General features: G+C 39.5%; 1 protein-coding gene across 3 annotated transcripts in view; it reads left to right on the forward strand.

Annotated features, from left to right (window-relative positions):
- LOC131677719 (sterile alpha motif domain-containing protein 5) overlaps positions 1-25698 on the forward strand; it is a 668233-nt gene that overhangs the window by 569978 nt on the left and 72557 nt on the right. For all 3 annotated transcript variants that reach the window (XR_009303417.1, XM_058957719.1, XM_058957720.1), the window contains one exon: positions 15901-15952. Coding sequence is in view for 2 of the 3 variants with exons in the window: in XM_058957719.1 (XP_058813702.1) it covers positions 15901-15952 (52 nt within the window). In the remaining variant the exon portion in view is untranslated. Of the gene's footprint in view, positions 1-15900; positions 15953-25698 lie in introns of those variants that run through there.

Raw genomic sequence — 25698 nt, forward strand, 5'->3', positions numbered from 1 at the left:
AGCGAAGTTCTTGACAGTAAAAACATTATCACGATCTGGAAGAAAAGAAGGAAGTGGATAGTTATTAAAGGAATACTCACGGAAAATTTTGATGAGGCGCTCATCATGCTCCTTCAGTTCTTCCATTTTTAGTATCTACAATAAATCCGGTTGTCTGGTTTTCACTATCACCAACTCTGAATAGCAGACACACCCGGTATCTACAAAATTCTTCTCTAACTTGCAAATGGCCGCGGTTTGATAGTTCATTTACAATCCGTTCGGTAATCTTTTTACCGTATTCAGGAATAACAAAATTTCACCGTACGTATTGTCTTATTTACAGAATATGGTAAAAGAGATTGCATATAACAGATTGTTCGGTAATTTCTTACGAAACTTCTGTAAAGTAAAGCAGGGTTACCGAAACATCAGTTATTTCTAATATTTACTGAAATAATCCGTTAACAAAATTGCCTAACAGCGGAGTCTCATTTAAGTGTGTAGTAATGAAATAGGACTGACTTGCTGAACGATGTTGCACGTGCCTAAACAAAATGCAAACAGTAATTGAAGAAAATCTGTCCAGTGACAACAACAACTGTAACGCCATCACACGCACAGAATTCAAAGGCACCAAATATCACATAAATAGCACCCTGTAGTATAATAAAATCCGAAAATTTAGTACCAATCGTCGGTCTCCGTCGGTCGTGTTCCGGTCACTTATCATCCATTGATTCGCCAACCCCTGTTGGCCAGTCCCTACACAGCCCAAATCAGAAATCGAATCCCTCTATGTTTCCCCCTTGCGCGATCAATCCAGCAGATGACACGCGTTATCATCACGTACGATTTCTCCTGTTTACACATCCCTCTATCCGGGCCCATTACAAAACCTCTTGATTGATACGTGATGTTTGCTTACGTGTGTACACACACACATACAAGCGCCGGTGCAGAAAATGGCACCAGTCAGTGTTAGCTGCCCTGCTGAATAAACGAGCGTCACAGAGGAAACAAATCAAAACGCGCTCCACAAACATCCGCCGTCAGCAGTTCTGTTCTAAGCTCTCTATGGTCTGATTTGTTGTTTCTGAGCGTAAACAGTTTTGATGAAGCCGGCGAAAATGGTTTGCTCTGACTGATACCAGCGCAGATTGGCAATCGGAAATCGTTTTTTTACGCTTTCGTCAATAAAAGGTAGTAAAATAATAGTTGAGGGACTCTGGAGCACTGAAATTTTCCGCTGATTGTTTTTCACTCAAGCGGAGCAGGAAAAAATTTGCCTAATGTTGACAGTAGAAAAACTCTAGTAAGAGAACTGCGGAGAGAAAAGCAGCATTTTTGGCAATGTATGCCCCGGCATTGTATGGCAACACGTCCAATGTTATAAGGATAGGCAATGTTCGTTTGGATTCGTTTTTTGACAGCTAAACGCGAATCCAATCGATCCAAAATGGAGTCTCCGCAGTTCTCTTTCTAGAGTTTTTCTAGTTGACAGTAACTTTTCAACGAAGACTGTCAAGAGAATATCTGACATTTCATTACAATAATAACCATAGATGGATTTCCATCATGGAAGATCAGAATCTAGCTAATGTTAAGCAATTTACTCTAATTGCGATTGTTGTTTTCATCGCTTAACATTTCTAGTTTCATCTTCAGCCACAGGGATTAGGGTGTTCAATAACTTCTACTAAATCTTCTGAAAATAGGCTAAACTCTTCGCTAAATATTTACAAATAATCCTGTAAATTTAGGTCTTCTAAACCTGACAAACATGCACGTTTATACCTCGCTAAAACATCAATCTTTTATCGTTCGGATTATGGGGCCTATTCTCACAGTCACGTCACTTGGTGACTAGAACAAAATTTCCTTCTAGTCACTAGGTGACGTGACTGTGAGAATGGGACCCTATATTGTCAAATTTGCTCACTGACATTTGGGGAATTTTTTTTTTAACAGACCCAGAAAATGAACAATTCACGCGTGTTTTTTGAAAAGGGCAAATAAGCATACTGTCAAAATTCACTTTGAAGGGAAATTTCGGACAAACCATTAATCGCAGATTATAAGATATAGCAGTAGACGACAGAGAAAACTTTTCTCTTTCATAAAATGTTAACATCCATTCTCGGCGAGTTACGATTTGTCCGGAATTTTCTCTCAAAATGAATTTTGACAGTATGCTTATTGGCCGTTTACAAATAGCACGCGAGAATTGACTTTAAGCTTTTCATCTTCATCTACTAATCGTTTCGTCGTTTTAATTCCATTCAGGCTTCCGATGAAAGTTCGACGATATGAACCGTAAAGTTATCTTTTGTCGATAGCTGCTTGAATCCAGCTTTCACTATCAGTACCATCAATCAGTCATTCATTCATCTGCGGTTCGATGGGAACCCCTCGGAGCTCAGCACAGGACAATGAGTAAAGTTTGGAAAAAAAAAACTATTGGTCCTATCAAGAGGATCCTTTATCCATGGCTATCGTCGCCGGATTGTCGGGACGCGTTACAATCATTCCAGAACTATTTCTATCTCTACCTTATCTCGATGCTCGGCTAGGACGACTGCAAAAGGAAAGCGTTGTTGCTGGCAGTTGTCGTCGACACTGGTACAGATTAGCTATACAAACTCTTGCCATCTCCCTTCAACACTGCAAACGCAGGGCTATACGGGTGTAGGGCTACGAGCCAACATATGTATCTTCGAGAGTGGAATCTGATTTCAGCAGGCAAATATTGTTCACTTGTGCATACATGCGAGGGGGAAGCTGTGTCATGTTAGATTTAATCAACGGAATCTTGAGATTGGCTGCACTCATCTACTACGGGCAAATAGAGTTGTTGCAGGATGGAGTAATATGTGGGATATCAGTTTCAAGCTTAGCAAAACTGTTAATTGATCTTTAAATTCCCGGTGTAATTCAATAAATTCCACAAACTCACCCGACATGTTTGTCGAGTCTGATGAGTTCCTGCTAGCGTTTGTTGCCGGTTTATGCAGGAAGTTCTAACGTCTAAAATTCATAGCACATAATTTAAAATGACATCAGAACATCCATGCGTATTAACACCGCATACTATGAGAATGTTCCATCCCCGATCGAAACGTTGCGAAATTAGACGTTTAATTGTAGGAACCTGTTATAGACATTTACACTTGAGTAGAAAAGGACCTGGAAAACTGACGCATTTACAAAAACTACAAGCTTCAAATTATTCGAAGAGCTGTCTTCAATTGAAGATCATGCCATTAACTTTTATGTCGATGATTTGAAAGCTACATTAACCCTCTGAAATTAATTTCATACCCGACCGAGCTGATTGGGTTCCATGGCTAACCTAATCTTCAGGCTTGGTGCGGAATTGTGCGGTATAATTTCGAAAATGTTTGCCGCAAATAGCTAAGCTTCCTCCCACATGTGTGGAAACGTACAATTGTACTCACATGATAGGTGTAGCGTCTGGAGCCCTAGTGGAGTGTTACATTGGATTATTTCAAGTAAGTTGTGTTCGAATTTAAATGGTTTCTTCGTGAATTAAGTTGGCATTGACTATAATTGCTTTATGATGCCATTAAAGCATGATTATAATTCGTGAAGTGTGAAACTCAAATGAAGGCGAGATTATTATATACATTTATACAAGATGAGATAGAATTTACCAAAGTTATGCGATTAGTCTAGCTTACACTACATTAGGTGGATTATCCTTTTTTCGAAGAAATTACAAATTTCAGGAGTTTAACCAAACAATGTTGTGTTTGCATAGTGACATAATGTAACATTAAGTCAGAAAATAATTTTGTCATTTTTGTGATGTGTTTTACAAAATTTATCATTATCATAAATAGACATTTCTTGGTATATACGTCCGAAGAAACGACAAACCGTAGTCCCTTTGCGTATTGTTCGGGTGATGCTAATCCGAAAGTTTATTAATTGTCGTAATGCAGATCCTAATAGTGCAGGAAGAAAACGTGGTGGTGGTGCGCTCATTGCAGTTTCTAACCGACTCTCTTCCAAACATAAAAAGGACACTCACAATCCAGAACAACTAGTAAGGTTTAAAAGCTTCAAAAGCCTGGTCTGTAGTGCATTGACACTGTGTAGGACTCACGACTCACTATCGTGCCAAATCACTAAAAACACTCCTTACTCTTTTTTGCCCTTCATCCCCACGGAAGTACATCAACTTCATTGCTTCATGTGTGGCGGGAGGTGCTACCGTCACACAACATTCTTTTTTTTCTTAAGTTTTCCGCTGCTATCACAGAACCTCACTTGATCCACGAAATGGATCAACCTTCGATAAGCTCTAGATTCTTCTCTTGCTTATCGTCTCCATCTATTACGTCGCCATTTAGCTCCCGTCTCAATGAGCCGCTTAGCTGCTGATTTTAAGAGTCATTTAACACCTGTTTCGTGAATCATTCAGCCCCTAGCTGGTTTCCGTGAATCATTCAGCCCTTAGCTTTATCATGATCTACTTGGATAGTCCCCAGCGGTGAAACTGAGAGTTTCTCGACACCAATACTTGCTTTCTAGACCCATTTAGCTCACAGATTTATTGAGATCAACTCGGATATTATCCGGCGGTGAAACTACCCTACTTCGAGTGAGCGATCCACGGCGGCGGAATTTCTCTCGGTACCGATCTCTGTTTTGAGAGCCAATTAGCTTCCAGCCAAATCAGAATCCACCATACTGTGAATCCCTCGGCGGTGGATTTATCTCGATCCCGATGCTTGTTTTAGGGAAAGCTTCGTACTAGAAGCATTAATAAAATCTTTACCGTTCTACTCAATTTAGTCCCCGGCGATGGATCTAGCCTAATGACTCGGTGATGGATCTAGACCTACTGACTGGATAGGTGCCAAAATCTGTCCAGCGATTCCGGCTGGAACATAGCTTCCGGTTCATTGGTGTCGCAACAACCAGCTGCTGGCTGTTCGACGTGGTCTACTCGATCTAGTCCCCGGCGGCGGCCTAGCCTATTCACGAGCTACTCGGTAGGGTGTCGAGATCGGTCCGGCGATTCCGATGGAACCTGGCATTCGGTTCGCCGGCGCCCCGATGACCCGAACTCGGTGCTGCCACGCGTACTTCTCAACTGGTCCCAAGTGGTGGATCTTGTCTACTCTCCTACGTAAAAATTTTACCCAAAGTCAATTTATTGCTGTTGTTTTCTAGTCGGCAGCGCTGTTTTGCTCTCTTCGACGATATTGGCGACTGTCACGCCACGCAACCCGGGTTGGAACTTTTTCGAACTTAGAGCATTCGAAGGCCACGTGTTCCGGCGTGTCTTGCACGTTCACATGCTCCTGCCCAAGGGGTGACTAAGTATGTCTAAACCGATGCAGGTACTTCCGAGGCATCCGTGCCCGAACGAAAACTGCGTCAAATGGAAGTTAATCTTTCCATGCTTCCTATGCACCCCCACCGACTCGTTTGGGATGAGTTGGTGGATTCACCTTCCTTTCTCCGCTCTGATCAGTCTCGTTGCATTTCGTGTATTCCTCCGTTGGTAGCATTCCACGTCCTCAGCCAGAGTGATGCAGATGAAAATCATCTTCCGCCTCCGACGATATCGTTCTGTACGCGTTCGCGAGACGAACAGCCATTAGACGAGACGTGCTTGTCTACTTCGTCCGGTTCCGTTTTGAGCGCAGCAGCCTAGGCCGGTACGCTGTTTTTCACGTCGATCGCTACCACGGCGCACTAGCGATTACCCCTTCTTCTTTGCTTCAAGTCTTTCTCCGCGCTCCGCGATATTGCTTTAGCAGGAACTCGTGCGTTACTCGGGTATGTCCAGTTCAGAGTCGGGAAAGCACTCTCAGATCAGCTGAGCTCTATCAGTCAGCCCATTTCACCATGTCAAATTTTATTTCACGGAGTTTGACTTCAATGGACACTGACTACCGATTGAACCATTGATTTCGGATAGCTGTTTTGATTTGGTTAACGGCGTCTGATCCCGGCACTGATATATCCAATGGAGCAATGCCCCATTGGTTTCTCCAGCGAGTCAATCTGCCTCTTCATTACCGTGGATGCTAGCGTAACCCTGCATCCAACACAGCTTCATTGGATGGTTTAGAGGCATGTTCTCAATCTCCTGGATCCACGAGTGCTGGAATGTACCAGCTTCGATTGCTGATAGACAGCTAGTCGAATCTTACAAGATCAGCAATTCCCGTGTCGTGTGGTATGCCGTTAGCGCTGTTTTTATAGCAAATACCTCTGCCGAAAAGACACTGCATTGCGGCGGAAGTCCAAGTAATCGTTGAAAATGTTCTCCAAATACTCCAGTGCCGACTGTGTTATCGTCTTTCGAGCCATCTGTATGGACGACAGTTGAATGACTGATACGATCTGATAGGAGCTTCTGAACAATTCGATGAACAATTTCCGAGGGATCTCTAGCTTTCACGCTTTTCTTGATGTCTCACACAATCTGGAGCTTGGGCTCGTACCATTTTAAAGCGGTTAACCGTGTACGAGTGCTAATATTTGGAAGACGAACTTCAACCACCTCTATCCGGAAGCTCGGCGTACCAAGGGACGATCAGTATTATCCCTGATTTTTCCAGCATATGGATAGCCATCCGGGATATGCTTTGAAAGGTGAGTAGATTCGGGTGGTAGGGTTCCTGCTATAATTGCTTGAATTGGACTGTGACATATGCATTGGAAGCAAACGTTGTCATCCTATGGTATGTAGGAGCGAGCACATCCCATACCGTAGAGGAGTCGGTAACAGTTGCAAACCGGATTTGTAGTAGAGATGCGTGTTGATCACGGGGTATCTTGGCAGCGATCACCTTCAGGATACGCAGCCTGGATTCTCCCGCCTTCTTCGTCATTTTACAATGCGTTTTAAAGTTGAGTGATCGGTCGAGAGTAACACCAGTAACATTTATGTTGGAACAGTTACACCATCTACCTTTATCATTTGCGTGGGTTCACGGCGGGCATTCGGACTGCAATAGAAGATGCTGCATTTCGTTGCAGATATCGTAAATTCAACATTTCTCGACTACTTATCGACGGCTTTTGCTGTGGACTGAAATTTTCGGTAGAGCGACTGGTCTTTCTTCATCCATACTAGAAGCAGAATATCATCGGCGAACAGCAACGCCTGTACGGAATTCGGGACTACGCGAAAGATGGGTTGGATAGTCACAAGAAACAGTGTAACCGATAGCACTGAGCCCTGTGGCACACCATTTTCTAGTGGAACGTTCTTTCGGCCAGAAAACGGTTTAGGCTGTTTATTATTCTTCCACGTATCTGCTATTTCTGTAGTGTTTGTAGGATGACATATCTCCAGGTGGTATCGTATGCCTTAGACAAATCAAGCGGAGCTATCACACAATGTTCATCACGATCCGGTAATGATTTTTCCAATTTCTCAAAACATGTGTCAGTACCCCGGCCAGACCTAAAAGCATGTTGTCGTTTGTCGAGACGCTTGTTCGACTCTAGTTCGGTGGTCAACCGATGGTTGACTATTCGTTCGAAATCCTGTACCATACAGCTCGATAAGGTGATTGGACGGAATGCAGTTGAATCTGCATCACTCGAGCTTGGCTTTGAAATTGGTACGATGATTCCAGTTCGCCAACAGAGTGGGAATATGCCACTGCGCCATATTCTGCTTAATAGTTCCAACATGGACGTTTTCACCGACAATGGCAGTCGCTGATAACCGATGCAGTAAGGTCTTGAAGAGCCACTTCGTCTTCTGTCGAGTGCCCACAGCAGCTCATTCAGAGTGAAGTCGGAATTGTAGATATCGGTATCTGGCGAGAAGTTTATGCGCGGGGGAGTGGGCGTAGCGTATTGCTAAATCGATTGCCTTGTACGCAGCGCACCTGGGTTCGAGTCCCGACCCCGCACATAGGGTTAGAAATTTTTCCTAAGAGATTTTTCTAACCCGAAGAGGCTATCTAACCTATCTATAATTGAAATAAAAAAAAGTTTATGCGGCTTCGTTCGGCCTTTTCCTTCTCTCTCTGGAACAATGATGAATAGCTGGAGGTTGCTGATCTTTCGCTGTAGTATTGTGCCAGTTATTCAGTTATTTCTTCTGGCCTATCAGTATAGGCACTGGATCGTTTAATGCTAGTTGGGCCATGCTGACGTTTCGCTCTTAACGTGTTCACAGTCTTCCATATCTCCGGCGTAGTTGAATTTGGTGATATTTCGCGACTAAATCTTCTCATAATCTTTTCTTGGCGTCATAGCTTGACTTTCTCTTTGCCGCCCGTGATTCCTGAACGCTTTTCAGTGCTTCCGCGTTCCGTGGGTCTTCTGCTGGTATACGCTTAAGTGTACTGTCTTTTCGTGGGAATATGCCACAGTCCCGGGATGGAAACGAGATTGGGAAAGTTATAACTGCTGTGGGTGTCCAGCAGTGTTCGCCAAATAAATTTTGAAACCGGATCAGATCGATTAGTTAAAAGCCTAAGTTGGATCGATCTGAATGTGTAATCCGTCGTTGAGGACGAGTAATCTTTCCGATAATGTTTTTTCAGCGATTCGTGGAACCCCAGCAAATATGATGCACGTTGAAGTCGCCCAGTACAAGAACTGGACGTTGAAGCGTTTCGAGGAAATCATCCAGCTGTTCTTGACACTATTGAGTATTGGGAGGGACGTAGATCGACACCACTGTCAATGGATGTTGAATCCCAACTGCGATTGCTTTTATACTGGCATCGTATCGATTTGCCATCATCCCGAATGGCATGACCTATGCCGTGTTGCCAGTACCGACAGCTACCAGTTTTCAGCAGCAGGGTGTAGTTGTTGCCAATGAAATCTGCTGGAATTACTCGGTTCAATTCACTTTTGCTTCCTGTAGTGCTATCAGGTTCCGTCCATACTCACAGGTCAGCTGTTTAAGTTCGCTGATGTTGGTGTGCAGACCTCGAATGTTCCACTGGAGTGCGTAGCACCTTCTGTTTCGACTGGCGAATGTCACTGATGAAGACGATGTAGATTGCGAAAGTGAATGCCCTACGAATTCTCGCCGACGCGTTCCTTTGGTTATAGGACATGGTTGGGCTGGTTTCAACCGGGAAATCGTGGCTCTGGTACTGCTGTTGTTGTTGGGTTGTACCTTCACGAACTTCGAAAGCCAGGAGGAGAGTTGCGAGGGCTGTATATTCGGATGGTATTGACAGCCCTCTTCCCCCCAGTCGATCCCTTCGTGATGAAGTGGGGAAGCTAATTTCTTCTCTTCTTCCCCAAACGGGTTACTCGTACGATGCGTGCTGGTCACATCTGTAACGGTAGGAGCCGCAACAGAATTTGCTCGGAGGTAAGGTGAAATTGAACTGACCTGCGGGACGTCTGGCCCCACAGTGCCAGTGGGTGTCCGGCATAATGCTCTGACCTTTATTGTACACTCTGGTCCATGTCGTTGATACGGTCGACAGCAACCATAACTGCATGGTTAACGCACTCGCGAGTAGAGTACGAACAACAACGCTCAATAACTCGAATATCGCAATTGTATCATCCGATGTCTCTTTTTAATACCTTAATAGTGCCTCGTTATTGCTTTTTTTAACTTCATTATCTTACATGTAAACTTAAAAGGGAAATATCGAGTCATTCATATGAACGTGGCAATAGAATTGAGTTGTGGTCCGGTGGAAAGAAATCTGGTAGCCCGCAATTATCCGTCAAGATATAGGCTACTATCAAAATTTTCAAAATGGCACTTTTAGGATTTTGTTATCATTACCATCTATGGCGAGCAGAATTCCCACTTTCACTTTTGTTTCTCTTTGTTTGTATTTCAAGGATAGGCCATCTTCGTTTCTTTTTGGTGATTCCGTTTCTTCACATCTTACGAGTATCTCTTGCCAGTGAGTAGCATTTTTGCATCTTGCTGGAAATTCGTAAACATGTTCCCAGTTCATAAAAAGGAAATAAGCGAGACATCAAGCGCTGTCTCGAGCTGGTGATAATAGAACTACTTTCGGCTAAATGCAAGCAATCGACGATCAACATCCTTACTAAATTACCGTTTCTCTTGACATCGGCATCATACATAACAAGGCGCATGGAAAAACCGCACTCAAACTGGTATTTTTTACACAAACCTATATGCCGCTTTCGATTATTCCAACCACTATATAACACTCGCTAAAATGAAAAAAAAAATAGAATCAAACGAGAGTTTTTGAGGTAGTTTCGATCCTAGATCCCACAGATCGAGGGATAATGGTTGCCATTGGAGAGTCAGGTACCTACATTTACTTCTACGTCAGCAATAGCTAAAGGGAAGCTACTAGGAACCGTTGATGTTTCTGCTTTACTTCAATGCACAGTGGTCCAGAGTGCAAATTTAGCAGGAATTTTAATGTTTTACTAAAACTAAACAACTTAGTCTTATTATATCTTTGGAAGAAGTTTTCGTAGTTTATTCTTTTTGTTAAATCGGCAGTTAGTGTGTTACTTAGTGTTTTGCTGAAAAACTCTTCAATTCAAATAGCTTTTGCGGTATTGATTTAAAACTGAAGTAATCTTCAGACAATATCAAGATTGTTTTAAGGCGAATAATTTGTTTCATGGCAGCACATATCTAACTATTTTCGCTGAAAAGCTATGAGTACTGTCCTGGGTTTTCATTCGCCTGATATGGTCACCCTAACATATCATAACTGACCGGCGGCATGGCTGATTGGGTTCGAACCTGTAACACCTATTTTTCTATTTCTTCAGAATGCTCATTATTTGGTTTGCGTATTCCTAGAACATGTTCCGTTCTAGCTAGCCATTGTTGTGTTAATACTTGGAATATCAAGGGAGTCAAAAAGTGGGAACGCTTATCATATATCTCCAATTACTTGATTGGTTTTAATACTTTCTTCTCTTTTGGAAAAGTAGTTCTTTTGTGAATATGTTGCACAAAAAAGATAGGATAATAGAGTGCTATCCGGGGTTCAAGTTGCTTATTTAACTAATCAAATTAATACAACAAAAGATAATTTTCCCAAGTTCGCGGTAGCCGGCTGCCCAGGTAATAATAATACCGTTGGCACACTTACTAACAAATCTTCCTTTCCCGTTGTACATGTGAAGATGCAGAAGATTCCTCGGTCTCTAGCAGCGACATGTATCGGACTAACATTCCTCCCTTCCCCAGAAAAACTGTAAATATATGTCAGTACTGAAAAAGTGATTCTTTGCTTAAAACAATTATAGCTTAGCCGTTTGTCGATCAATTTCTATTATTCTTCCTCTAACAAAATACTTGAAGCTTCAACACTTGTACTGAATGCACCCCATTTTGAAATTTAGAGAAACACAATAATGTAAAAATGTTTCAAAATAATAGGGTTTGATAGGAATGATAAATACGTAGAAGTACAAAAATTTTAAAACATGTAACAGAGATTTTCAAACAAATAACTCAAAATGTGAAGCAATGATCTATACATTTGATACACCAAATAATTGCAATTGATGACGGCTTTAATTTGTGGAAGAACGATAAGGTCTACTACCTCGTAAATTTAGCAAAACTACGTAGAAGTACAGAAATTTATTTTATTTAGCAACTAACTTTGAATTCAAAGCGATGACCTACACATTCTTATACTCCAATCAATTGCAATTGATGCAAACTATAAATTTTGGAAGAACGAAAGCTTATATTTCCTTAAAAAATCTAAAAAACTACTTGGAAGTACGGAAAGTTCATTTCCTGACCAGATAACTTCGAAATAAAAACGATAAACTAAAATTTTTATAAATATTTCCAGGCTAAAATATAAAATTTTCTACTATTTCTAAAAATTTACAAAAGTGCGAGGAAGCACAGACAATTCATTTACTCAACAAATTATTTGGAATTTAAAACGATGAACTATAAATTAATATATACTAATCGATCCGAATATAATGAATTAAATTTCTGTTATTCTACGTATTTTCTTAAATTTGATTTTCATGAAACAGGAAATATCGTTTTTTCCCGAAATTGTAGTCGGATTCAATTGCAATAGATTGTTGTATAAAAATTGTAGCTCATCGCTTTAAATTCGAGGTTATCTGCTAAATATAGTAAATTTCTGTACTTCTACGTAGTTTTGAAAAACTTTTTGAGATAGTACACAAAATTTCGGTCTTTCGGAAATTATATCCAGCATCAATGGCAATAGATTGGTGTATAATAATTTGTATGTCATCGCTTTGCATTCCAAGTTATTTGAAGAACATTCAAAAACTTCTATATTGTATGAAAATTCACCCCTTAATTTTGCACTGAGTGACAAATTTTGCAATAAATGCCTTAATTTTATTGTTTAGGTACCCGTAAAACATGTTCGTGAAATATTTTGCAGTTGTTCAAAATATTTACAATGTGTTTGTTATTTGGAAGATTACAACTCTTTTTATTGTAATACACTGAAGTTTTTTTTTTATGCGGGGGATACGTACCGCATAAAAAAAATCCGCATAAAAAAAACCGCATAACTTTGAAAATCCGCATAAAAAAAAACCGCATAACTTTGAGAATCCGCATAAAAAAAAACCGCGTAACTTTGAAAATCCGCATAATATAAAACCGCATAACTTTGAAAATCCGCATAAAAAAACACATAAGGTGTGAAATATTTTTCAATATTAAGAGCCATAGTACTCAAGGAAAAGCAAGGATTTGAAGTAAAAAAGTTTAGAAAAAAGCGCGGAGTAGGGTCATATGAGCAAGCTTAGAGTTTTCCGGCTACTTAGCTCTTTTTCTTCTGCAACGCAGGAGTCAGGATCTTTTGGCATTAAATGCGAATCACCTGAGTCTGCGGCGTAAAGTCACTTAATGACTTATGCTGTCGGAACCTTGACTTCTTGGAATCGCAAGACTGACCTCGGCACCTAACCGACCAGCATCGAGATAACGATTTCGAGAGAAATTTCAACGTCGGGAAATTTCTCCGTCGGAGTAGACTAGGCCCCCGCCAGGGACTAATTCGAATAGATCGGGAAGTAGCGCCGGCAGATGCTCGTCGGGGCGCCTGACAACTGGAAGTCACTCCACCCCGAATCGCAGTTCGTATCGGTTTCGGAAGATCTTCCACTGCCGGGGAACTTTTCGTCGGAGTAGGAAAGATCCACCGTCGGGGACTATTCCGAGTAGTCCGTAGCGAATCGCCGGCTTGAATCATCGGGGCGCCAGTGAACCGGACGCAATCCTCCACCGGGAATCGCTGGACTAACCTCGGCATTCTGCCGGACTGCATCTAAGGAAGAATAACGTGTCCATCAACGGTTGCAGGAGACATTCTTTCGTCGGGGAACTCTCCGCCGAGGTAGGCTAGCTCCACCGTCGGGAGCTACGCCGAGTAGCACCGAACGCGACAGACCCTGGTCGTTGGGGCACCAGTGAACCGGAAGCCACCCTCCAACCGGAATCGCCAGATCGACCACGGCATCCAACTGGTCAACGTAGAGAGGAAGGCATGGAGAATATCATGCCGTGCAGGACTGATATGGCGGTTACGAGACAAGGGAAATCTAGCACGACCAGCTAGACCTGGAATCAAGTGAAGTGCATTAACACGCCTCCCCCCAAAGTAGTCATTTCAAATGGAATCCGGGGGATCAGGCAAATGTCGGACTTCTTGGTGGAGTTTAGAGGAATAGAGAGTTATCTTCTCTGTTCAGAGTCCCTCACTCTGGCACATGATGGACGAAATCGGTAGTATGGTCTAACTACTGAACGAGTGCCGGGTCGGCGTAAAAGCTTTATCACCAAGTAAAAAAAAGATACACGCTCAGAGACTTTTTTTCCGATCTCGCCGAACTGAGTCGAATGGTATAAGAGATTCGGCTCTGCGGGCCTCGGTTAAAAAGTGTAAATTCCGACCGATTGCATAAGTTTTATTATGAGAAAGGTAAAAAGGTATTCAGTCATTTTCTGTTTTTATTTTCACTGCATCAAGAATACTTCTCATATCCTTAACCCAAAGACTAGTAATTTATAACCTAAAATAAAAATATGAATATTTTATGTCTTTTGTTTAAGCATGTGCATTCACGAGGATCTATCTTTCGATAAAAGTCGCTTCAGGTGATGCCCTAGAAATTAAAAGGAAGCTGCATAAAAAGAATCGCATAACTTTGAAAATTCGCACAAAAAACCGCATAACTTTGAAAATCCGCATTAAAAAAACCGCATAACTTTGAAAATCCGCATAAAAAAAAACCGCATAACTTTGAAAATCCGCATAAAAAAAAACCGCATAACTTTGAAAATCCGCATAAAAAAAGTCGCATAAAAAAAATCCGCATAAAAAAAAACCGCATAAAAAAAGACTTCAGTGTATCTTTTTACAGAGAAAGTTGTTTTTGAATTGCAAGAAACTTCGCGGGTGATTAAAATAATGTTTATTTTGTCTAGCAACTAACGATCTGTTTATCTAATATTAACTATTACCACTATATTTTAATTATAATTTTTAAAAAATTCAGTTTTAATATTTTTCTTATCGCGATAATCACCACGTTTAAATTGTAAAATGTTGAATATATTATCAGTTTTTAACCTCAACAAAAAATATGAGAAATCTTAGAGCTTTTAATATATTAGATTTTTTTGTGTTGCCCGGCATGCCACAAACAACGCGCGAACGAGACAGCCGATGATCGCACAGCCTGAGTGGTAATCTTTTACGAACTTTAAATGATTTTGGGTATGTGAACTCAGTAAAAAATGGAAAATGATTTTAGTTTTCTAAATTCTGTACAAAATGGAAAATTCTTGAAAAACAAGGTATAGTTCGAAGGTCTCAAATTGCTTCCTCGCGGTGAATTAGACTTGTTCATTTGATCCCTACGGAAAAGATCCATTTCTGAACCAACCTGGAATAGCATGTTTGCAGTAAAGACGTAAGAAATCCGCCCAAATTTTTAAACTCTCTCGCGAAAATCCAACCCTTTTTAGTCCAACGACACTTAGTACACTGCTTGTGGAATCATATGCCACTCCACGGGCGGTTGAATTTTGCTTGCTACAGCACATCGCGCACGTCATCCACCCAGTTCCACCGGATGAAGGGAGGGAAATTGCTTCCAGCAAAGGGAACGGGAGGAGCTAACGGGGTGGGAAAATGTGGGAGCTGCTTACATGCATTCCACATATGAGCACCTCCAGACGGTCGGTACGGAACAGGGCGATGATGAATTTCCACAAATTTCCCCTCATTGTGTGATGGCTTACTCCAGCCACAGTCAGCAGAGTATGTCCCTACTCGTTCTTACTGTTCCAGTTCATGACGTGCCGGGAGGCGTTCGTCGTCAATAATAGCCATCATAATTATAGCGATAATAATAATAACATTAATAATAGATGTTACCCTCGGGGGGTGACTAGGTGACTGATGTGCACGTAAGTGTGTGTGTGTGAGAGAGAGAGAGAGTTGGTGTTTGTACCAGGAAGCGCCGATTTAGCGTGACATGGAATGCGACTGATTAGCCGGTCGAAGATTATAGGGATGGTAATTTGCTATTTGTGGCAATCAGTGTGTAGTGTTTGTCTTCAGAGTAAGATTGTAATCAGCGCATAGCGATATGTTCTGTCTTGAAATTGTGACGATTGACTGCATCTCATCCTAATCCCGTAGTCACTTTGAAGGGTGTCGATTTCGCCTGAAAGTTACCGAGTTCTGTATCGATATGTCCCAGTTTTTCCTTATCCTGACGGCAGCATGAAAACAAACCCACAACCCTACCTTCCCTTTCACTAAGAATGTTGCATTCACGCTCGGGCATGAAAACCCACAACCCTCAAATCTACCCCCTCGAAAAAAACCTATACTTATTCAACTGATCTAATGAGTTCTTTTTCTTTTCCATCGCTTCGACCCAATCCAATTACCAATCAACCGCTGGTAGATTCTTCAAGACATCCGACGGGGACTGCTGCAACTCAACCGAGACTCTCGAGGTAAGCAACATACATACACGCACTCTATCGAATTGAAAACAATATAACCAACAACATCAAACCCGGAAAAAGGTCGAAATTCGATCCAATCATACCGAAACATCCGGTCGCTCGTCCGCCCATCAAGCGGCGAAGATTCAACTCGGGCGAATAAACAGGATTAGGAACCATCGATTCGATCAATATTGGCACAATTGCACAATTTCTCTGTCCTATACATTCACAAACATACATACATACATACACACACATGGCGTTGGAAAATGTGGAAAATCGCGCGCTCTGTGACACACCGATGAGGATAAATACGGGGGTGGAGGGCTAGTAGCGAATCAGCTGGGGTGGCATTTTTGCGACTGATTGCATCCAATCAAACAATTGCACTACCGGGAATTGGCTGCCTCCTGCCCGCATATCGCTGGAAACTATTCAAAGTGTAAATTCTACTTTCAAACTGTCTCAAGAGAGCATCCAAATGACGGTGGAACGTAGAGTTCTCGCCGATGATATCGGGATGCCCCCTGACTAGAAACGATAGATTTCAGATGCCACTATTATAGCAGGAGGAGGCAAAGTTCATTATGCAGTCGAACATCAGTGCTGCAGTGGATCTAATTTTATTCTGGTATGAGCGTTTCCGGCAGTTTTCCGTACCGGCGGGAGGAAGTTGCAATCAACGCGCTGGATGTGTTTGATCCTTTAGACACGCGAAAAGATCGGGCGCGGAAATTGTCGTTCGCCCGGCAGTGGCTGCTAGTTTGGCGGATCACTCACTGACATAGTGGAAAATTTGGCACGACGGTGGATCTTTTCGAGAATTGATGAAACTATCTAGCACATGGTTAGCCAGATTGGTTAACGAGGAATAGGAAATAGCGTTATGAGGATCTGGTATGGACTCAACGGGAGGCGCCTTTGATGCCAGTTTAATAACCACTTTTTGTTACATTTCTCCCTGGTTAGAAAAAATGGGTGAAAAACATTTTGCGTGTAAAGGGCACATTACCTATAACTTCAGTAAGTTAAGAGTTCTGCGTTTTGACTTTGTGTCATCAGTTTCTGCCACTGACTTAGCGACCGATATATGGTAAGCTGAAACACTACTTGTGTTCCAAATCAAACAACTCGCTTTTATCCAATTTTTCTTCGCTGGTAGAAATATATCATATTGTAAGCCGATTTCGTTGGTCTCATTAGCAAATCAAAACCAGTTGGGGTTTTAAGGGTAACGTTACTATTGTATAAGAACAAAAAAAATACCAAACGAATGAGATGAGCTTAGTCTAATCTCATTTCACGACAGTAGATAGTAGCACTGGCTCGGTCCACCAACAAAACATCCTCAATGTATGCGTACGTTTCTTCAAGTTGGACGCGCCATACAATCAGAGAGCAACTCTGCGAATTCTCACATTGAAGGTTTTAAAAGGAAAACTATATGGTCAAGGCTCCGAAAAGGCAACCACAGGCGAAATTATTTTTTATTAAATTTTGCGTCAAACTGTTTGTTTTTCGTATGTATATAACCTCTAATATTAAAAAATATGAATGGTGATCCCAGGAAAAAATTTCTTGTCTGTCATTTATGAAAGTTTTTTGATGCTACTTGCATGACCTGAAAATGACTAAAATACCGTAAGGAGATAAAAAGCTAAAAAAAATCCATATTCTCAACTTTTTGCTGGCAACCACATTTTTCTATCGTAGTTTAATTTAAATTTGATGATATTGCTTGAAAAATTTCGATGAATATGGATTATTGCTTATTTTCAGTTGTGAAGTAATGGAAACCAAATAACTTGTAACGTGACAGATCAAAAATTCAAAAAAGTTTTGTGGACCACACCAACAGCATGCATACAATGTCTAACCTGCATTTTTTCTTACTACTTTGAGTCTACTTTTTGAAACTGTATTGTTAAAACTTTAAAGTTTTATTAATTTTTAAGAAAACACAGTTTATCTTATGTAACGTGACAGATTTTTTCTGCTGTAAAGCAATTCCATCAAATTTGATTCAATTGCGTCAATATTGGTAACCATCTTTGATTCTGATGAAACTTTTTACGTTTCATGTATATGGGAAACAAAGTATTTTTCAATATTAAACAACCAATTTTTATTCAGGAGTAATATTTAAAAAGGGCGTATGAGATCTTCAATGCACTACTTTCAATATATATTGTTCAAAAATCGCCATTTGTGCAGCAAAACTATATGATAGCGAGTTCTAGGGAATTAATATTTCTGTGTGAATATTTTTTGGTGAAATTTTTCAAAAAAATGTTAAAAATACAAATACATTGTTAAAAAAACAAAAAAAATGAAAATACAATTACAGAAAATTGTTTTTTTTGTTAACGAAGGCCTATAAACTGGTGAAACTATAATTGCATTATTAGGAAGTTATTAGTAAGAAAGCATTTTTAACTTCAAGTATTCTTCTAAATTTCTTAGTATTTGCCAGTCATAAATATAATTTTCTTATTCCATATTAATACTAAATATAATTTCGTAGCAAAATGCTCTTAAGAAAAAATTTCCGAGCTATTTTGATTTTTTTTCAACAAAAATATCTAGTAGTGAAAATACGCCCTTTTAATAAATTACTCACAAATACCAAACGCAAAAAACATAACACATTTAAAGTTTAATTGCAAATAAAAAAAACTTTAAAATATAATTTGATCGTAGAGAAAATAACAATAAAAAGTTTTAACATATTTCAATAATTCTTTTAGTGTTGGATTTTTAATTAATTTTTTTTTAATAATTTAGCTATAGAATGTATTTCAAAATGGGTTTTTAATTCAAAATGCTCACGAAAAATTATCCTTCAAAACGCAGATGTTTTCAAGTTATTTTGGATTTTCTTATGACATAATATGTTACTTCGTGAAATTACCACCTTTTCAAAAGTTTTTCACGTTTGTTCATCAAAACCAATATGTTTTTCAAAATAAACATGAAATTTCCCGGTAATACTCAGTTCCTAGATTAAGGATGATTTGTGTACGATTGTCTAAATATCCTTGCTTCAATGAAAATGCAGAACTGTAACGTGACAGCTTCTGGTTGTAACGTGACAGATCATCGAGAATACTCCATAAAATCGAAAACAAAGTTTTTCTTCAAGAAAACTATATTTCAAACTCTTCCTTGTTTACTAAGCTTCAACTTAAAACTGTTTTCATGCAAATTTGGGGGCCAGCAGAACAGACTTTTTCTATGTAGTCGGACAACCTAACAAACTAACTGCGAAAATTGTGTAACGTGACAGACGTATTAAAATGACAATAACACGAAAACCGTTCATGATAGAAAATAACTTTCTGTAGAAAATATGTGCGGTTTAGTGACCTTAATAATGTGCAGTTGTGATAGAATATGGTTTTATTGTTTTTGCTGACTTATCTTATGAAATATGCGTAAAAATGAAACGTGACAGACAGAAGCCTTGACCATATGTGAGTATAGTTTCATGGGGAACAAGTGCGTATTGATCCCAAGTAACCATTTGACCGCAAGCGTATGTGGCTATTTGCACGATATATTTGGTTACTGTTCCAGAATTCAGTACCTTCTGTAACTTTTCCGTGCTGCTCACATAAGGAACCCATATATGAGTATTGCTCTAACGATTGTTGTGGGGTTGTGTAGATGCGATTTATGTACTTGGGTTTGAGTCCAAATGATTTTCTGAAGGCTTCCCTGTATTGGACGAAGGCCATACTAACCCTCTTGATTATGAAATTGATACGAGCAGACCACTTGAACTTTGAATCAAGAATTATCTTAACGTACTTCACTGGATCTGTGACAATGATTTCAGAGTCAGGGAACTGCAAAGGACGAACTCTTATTGTAATCCTTCGTTGCATGAAAAGCACCATTGATGTTTCACTTGGATATTCGAACAACAATTGTTCCTGAACAACACACAAGGCTTACTGCATCTAATTGAAAAGTGTGATAATGCAAATATAGGTGATCATTGTATGATAACCATCCAGGTTTCCTTAACAAGTCATCCGTGACAAGGTTCCATAAAAGTGGTGACAGCATACTACATTAAGGACATGCACAAAAACTCAGTTTCCTAATCTTTACCTGCCTTAATACCGATGTCTTCATCCTCGTTTAATGTTTAATCCAGGTTTAACGCACTGACAAACCTGGCTTAACAGTTAGGCGGGAGTGAAGAAACCGGCCCTTAACGATGAGTACAGATGTCGGCTGTTAAGCAATGCATGTGTTCAGTTGGTGATCTATAAAGGTACTCCATGACCTCATTCTGCTTCCAAAATCGATTAGTTGTTAAGAATACCTTCGATATCTAGGAAAAATATTACTTCTGCGAGAAAGTTCTTTGCTTCCTCATATTTAACGCGATTACTTTCACGATTCGAAGAGCAAATGCTCAAGAATCATAACTATCTGAATAAAAGTAGGGGTAGTCGTCGGTGATGGTTTCGTAAAGAACGGAAAGTCAAAAACACAGTCGAGTTCTTCACTTCCGTTAGACGAGTATGCCACATTTGCAGGTTCAATTCAACTAGCATGAGTGTCTTTCAGTTTTGGTAGTAGGGGAGAGAGGGAAACAGTGGATCAGCAGGAACTATGAAACATTCGCAATAAAATCACAATGCATGATCGCAATCGTCTAATTCCCTCATATTTCACAATTTCTAATTATTTACACGTGTTGCTATATTTTGGAAGAGATCTGCTAACTCTATCTCTTTTAATGGATATTTGTTTGTTTTGTGATAGCCAGAGTAAATTTGCAATGATAAACATTATTCCATCTTTATGAATTACCATTCATTGAACAAATGTTTAGTCTATTGCTATTTATAGCAAATTTTATGCTCAACATTTGCCGCGAACAAAGTTTTTTGGTAACTACTCATGGTTCTGTGTGATTTCACAATTTTCATGAATAGACCCATTGGGTAACTGTGAAACGATGGCGTATGGGGAACAGTGATTTTTGTTTGTTTTTGTGGTCTGTCTCAAAATGTCAATGGGTTCCGATTTTCCACACTAAATACTACTCATATAGTGCAGAATTAGTAAATTTGGCCAAATTTTGTAGAAATTGTCTCTTATTTCAGGATTGCAGCTAATATGCATATATATGGTGGTTCGATGTTACGCGATGATATAGTGGATTCTTTCGTAAACAAACGATTTTCGCCTCAATATAACTTTAATTTAAAGCGTTAGGATCATTCTTCGTCAAAACAAAAGAATAAAATTTATAAGTAGAATATTTCACTATAGATGACATCGTGTTTCATAGTTCCTACCCATGGGGCACACTGATACATTTTACCACCAACTGTTTATTATCCAAAAAATGTTATTTCCCGTGAATTTTACCAGCTGGAAAAAATATATGTATTAGTTAACAACATAGTGGCACTATGTATCACTTTTGATTACACAAATAACATGTATTATCATCAAAATTAAATTGTAGAAAAAATGTGTTTCATTGTTACCCTCTCTCCCCTAAACTATTGAAATCTCGTTGAGACTTGAGACGCTTTTGCAAACACTATTCTAATCACTTTGCTCGCAGGATGGAGGAGCATTTCTGTGACTGTTCTTCTACAATTTTTTTTGAGTCTAGCAAATTTGGTATTCCGTATAGGAGTTTCTCTGGCATAACTCGAAGTGGATAATCCTCTTAATATGCCGCCAATATGTCAAAGTTTGGCCTAACCACAACCGTATCCAAGTCACGTTGTGATTCAATCGCTGAAAAATACCATCTACCAAAAAAACATCTAATCGGAAATCCCTCTTCATAGAGGTTTCAGTTCATAGTTTTGGGACTATGATATGTTTCTTTATCAAGTGTATTGTTTAAATGATCCAAGACGATATATTTATGACTATACAACGACTGTTGCAGCGCATTCAGCACGAGCCAGTTTGCCAACTCATGCGTAATATTCTCAGAGCTGAGACCACCTTCTTTCCAGATAGCATGAATGTTACGCGGTTTCCTACATTGAGTATGTGCAGATTCATGCTACTGAATTGTTCTATCAATTCGGAACCTCTTAATTTGATGTTTAGGTTTCCCCAAATAAAGTTATGGGTAATAGCCAGCCCCCTGTCAAGGATGGCGTCTCTGTACAGCCAGCATCACTGCAATGCAAATCAAAATATTAATTTTGAATCGAATGATTAAAAGCTGTAATTAGTTACTAAATGTTGATTTTCTGAATAATATGGTATTAAATCATCCCGCAAGATGCAAAACGTCGTGTGGAACGCTTGAATATCGTGTATCAGTAGCGTCTGGCTCAAATGGCACGTTCCCCATGTTGATCGGAGATTTGTACCTTAGCCCAAATCACGCTTGAATATCGTATATAGTACCGAACATAATTCTTTGTTTGGGGCTTTATAGCTTGAACGCCCCATATATGTTGGTCGCTGTCAAACTCCATATGATGGTATAGGGCTGGGAGGGAGAAACAGACTCAATAAATGTGAATGTCATAGCCAGCCAGAACGAAACTGTCACTCCGAGCCACAAAAAAGTGTTCATCGAGGAAATGAGAGTATTGTTATCATATGCTTGCTTGAAAATGTTTCCGAACGATGAGTTTCCTTGATTTTTTGTCTAGATTGGGTGTAGCAGTAAATATTATTAAAGTTTTTCTGTGATTTTAATGCCATTTTCAAATTAGCCAGATGATTTTTCCGTAATCCGTGCTGCCACTATCAAATAAATTGTATTTCTATGTATTCAATGATGAATAAGAATTTAGATGCGTTCAAAAGTTTCGAGCATCGTTTTAAGACAATATTGCGATCTTGCTATAATGTAAAATAAACGCTAATTTTATATGAAAATTTCAAATAATATTTACATTTTAAGCTCAATGAACTACGCCTAAAATATATTTTATGCTTGTTATGAAACCAGTTATGGAAATGTGACGACGCTGTAAATGTTCTCTACTCCAAGAAATGGGAATATAGAATCAAAAAATATGCTGTGACGTGCACGTTTTTTGGTAATTCAAAAATACTTTTTGGTTTAAATAATTTATATCATCTTTCTATTTAAAACATGTGATAAAAGCTATTTTCATATCTATAGTAAAGACAAATAATAATGGTGTAATTCGTGCGAAGAAAGTTTTAAAAATTTGTGGCTTATTTAACAATTTTAGAATGAGTGACGCCTTGCTAGTCAGATTTGACGGTTCTCCAGTTTAAAGTTTCTTTTGAGAGTATACTGAGAAAATGAAAATCATCAACGTAGGCTTAGATGCATGCTAATAAATATAAACAAAGTTTCGAAAAAAATTGGCAAGTTACTTCGACATGAAGTTTGACATCGACATAATATTTTTAATGTTCGGTCGCTCATGCAGCTTAATCTGATGATCAGAATCATGAAAAAATTCCATTTCTATCTATTAGTTAAAGTCTTACACATCTTACAATCGAACTGTCAAATTTAGCCAAGGTTATTTTGCAAATAACTTTCGAATTATTTGCAAAATAACCTTGGCTAAATTTGACAGTTCGACGGTTAAAATTGTTAGATGATGTAAAAAGAAAGGTGGAAACAGTTTTCTGTACTTTATTTAGGTTGGAAATATTTTTCAATAGTAAATAAAGGGGACATATAAAAACGAAAACATGTTATATCAAACGTTTTTTCGGTTATTTCATTATGTGGATATTTACGTTCCAAGGCTGCAGCCGTACCTATCTACCTATCAAACATCTATGCATTGGTCAACATTTCACAAATCAGATAAACATGCCTCTACCGGCAAGTTTCCTTATTCAAGGATTCTGTTAGTTAAATTTTTATAAAATTAAATTCTATTTTTCAGATTGAATTTAATATTGTATCGGTTTTTAATAATCAGTGTAAGAAATTTTTTAGGAAACCGTAGTAGAATGAAGGAGAAGAACGGCACAAAAATCCTATTTAAAAAATAGAAGATTAGACACATCGTTCCGAAATTTGTCCCTTTTCACTCGACTACTGGAAGCAAACTGTCGTCTGACTTTAGCTTCAAATCAATGTAAAGCACCCGGAAAAAAAACTTTCACTGATTTTATACTGTCCCAAGCTCCTTTCCATCACACGATTGAAGTCATGTGCCGGTATCACGCTTGTATCAATGATACGCAAAAAGAAATTTGCTCATTTATGCGTCGCCCACCTTGATTGATTTTGGCTGTCGAAAGTTTTCTTGCTTCTTGACAAGTGCTATTATTTACACTTCGTGCGTAGTGTCTGTTTCTCCCTCCCAGGTATAGGGTTGCCAGGAGGCTGGTAATAGCATCTTCATTGTAAGCCCTCAGTAACATACAACCCTTTTGAAATCATTAGAAGGCGATGATTCATTATGCCGTATTTAGATATTTAGATATTTTATCCATTCATTTTCCTTTCGAAAGCTAACACGTTATAAAACAAGTCACATAAAGTCAGTTTAAATATGTCGTCATTGTATGATAACTTTACTCAATCTATTTTAAACACCTTCATAGCCCAGAACTTAAAAATTACTTGTTTTTATTTTACCATGAACTCTACCCTGCTAAAAACAGTAGAAGTAAATAATGATAACATTTATTCTAATACACCCTGTAGACAAATTGTCCAAGGTCCTTGTTGAATGGCAGTTTTTGAGTGTATTTTTTCTTAATTGGTTTATTTGACACGGCTCATACGTGTTTACAATACGTACAAAATTAAAATAAAACAAATATTAATTTTCCGTTGGCAAGTATTTGTCTGCTCGCCTATTACGTCATGGGAATCATTTAATTTTATTCCTAACTTGCACATCAAGGTCATCATCGTTAAAAGTGTCTTAGTGCTTGCGATCAGATGTTTTTTTTCCTGCTTCTTGCACTTACGGGTGACCAGCGTAAATCCGTCATCATTATTATTGTTTTCTTCGCCGATGTTGTTTACAGTTGTTTTTGGGGTACTGGATGTTGCTTTTGTGGTTGTCAATATGGCTTGAACAGCTGCCACAAATTTGGCAACCTTTTGTGGTTCAGGTATAGGTATTGAAAATTCTGTTTGGGGTTAGTTTGCCGTGGATGCGCTGGCTATCGGTGGAGATGCATTCTCCTCTGTCCATCCGAAATTTCTTGTTAAACTTCCTGAGCATGCTATTTTTATGGGCGGCTAGCTAGGCCTGCACCAACCTTGCAGTAACGCTGAAGGATCACGGGAGGAGAGAGATTGGGGCTAAACGCTTATTTAAAAGGGGGTGGCTCGCCCTGTCAGGGCTGCTTTAGGGCATGTGGTATTTAGACCTAGAACGTGTAGAGCCCACTACCTCGTCCTACCACACCCGCAGTCAGCCCCCGCTACAGGTTCGGGTCGCGAATCACAACTAGTTGCTATCGCGACTAAGCATTATCCATCACCTATGACCCGCCCGGTTGCTTGCAGCTCAGCTTCCCACATAGCGTTCCTCCACCACCACGGGGCCCGGGGCATTCTCCTCTGTATCTTCTATATAAAGTTGTCCGCAGTGCGCTGTCTGATTACAATACTTGTACGTAGAAGTTTGCCCCTCATAGGTGCATAACGTAGTTTGATTAATAGTAGATTCGTGGATTTTATTTTTTATAGTCAAGTGGGATGAGATAGGTCTTTCGATCCGCATCCTCACTTCAAGAACACCGTTAGGCGTTTTCTGGAAGAAATTTCTTCACGTATCAGGTGTAACGGATTC

This window comes from Topomyia yanbarensis, chromosome 1 (assembly GCF_030247195.1).
Source record: "Topomyia yanbarensis strain Yona2022 chromosome 1, ASM3024719v1, whole genome shotgun sequence".
NCBI classification, from domain to species: Eukaryota; Metazoa; Arthropoda; class Insecta; order Diptera; family Culicidae; genus Topomyia; species Topomyia yanbarensis.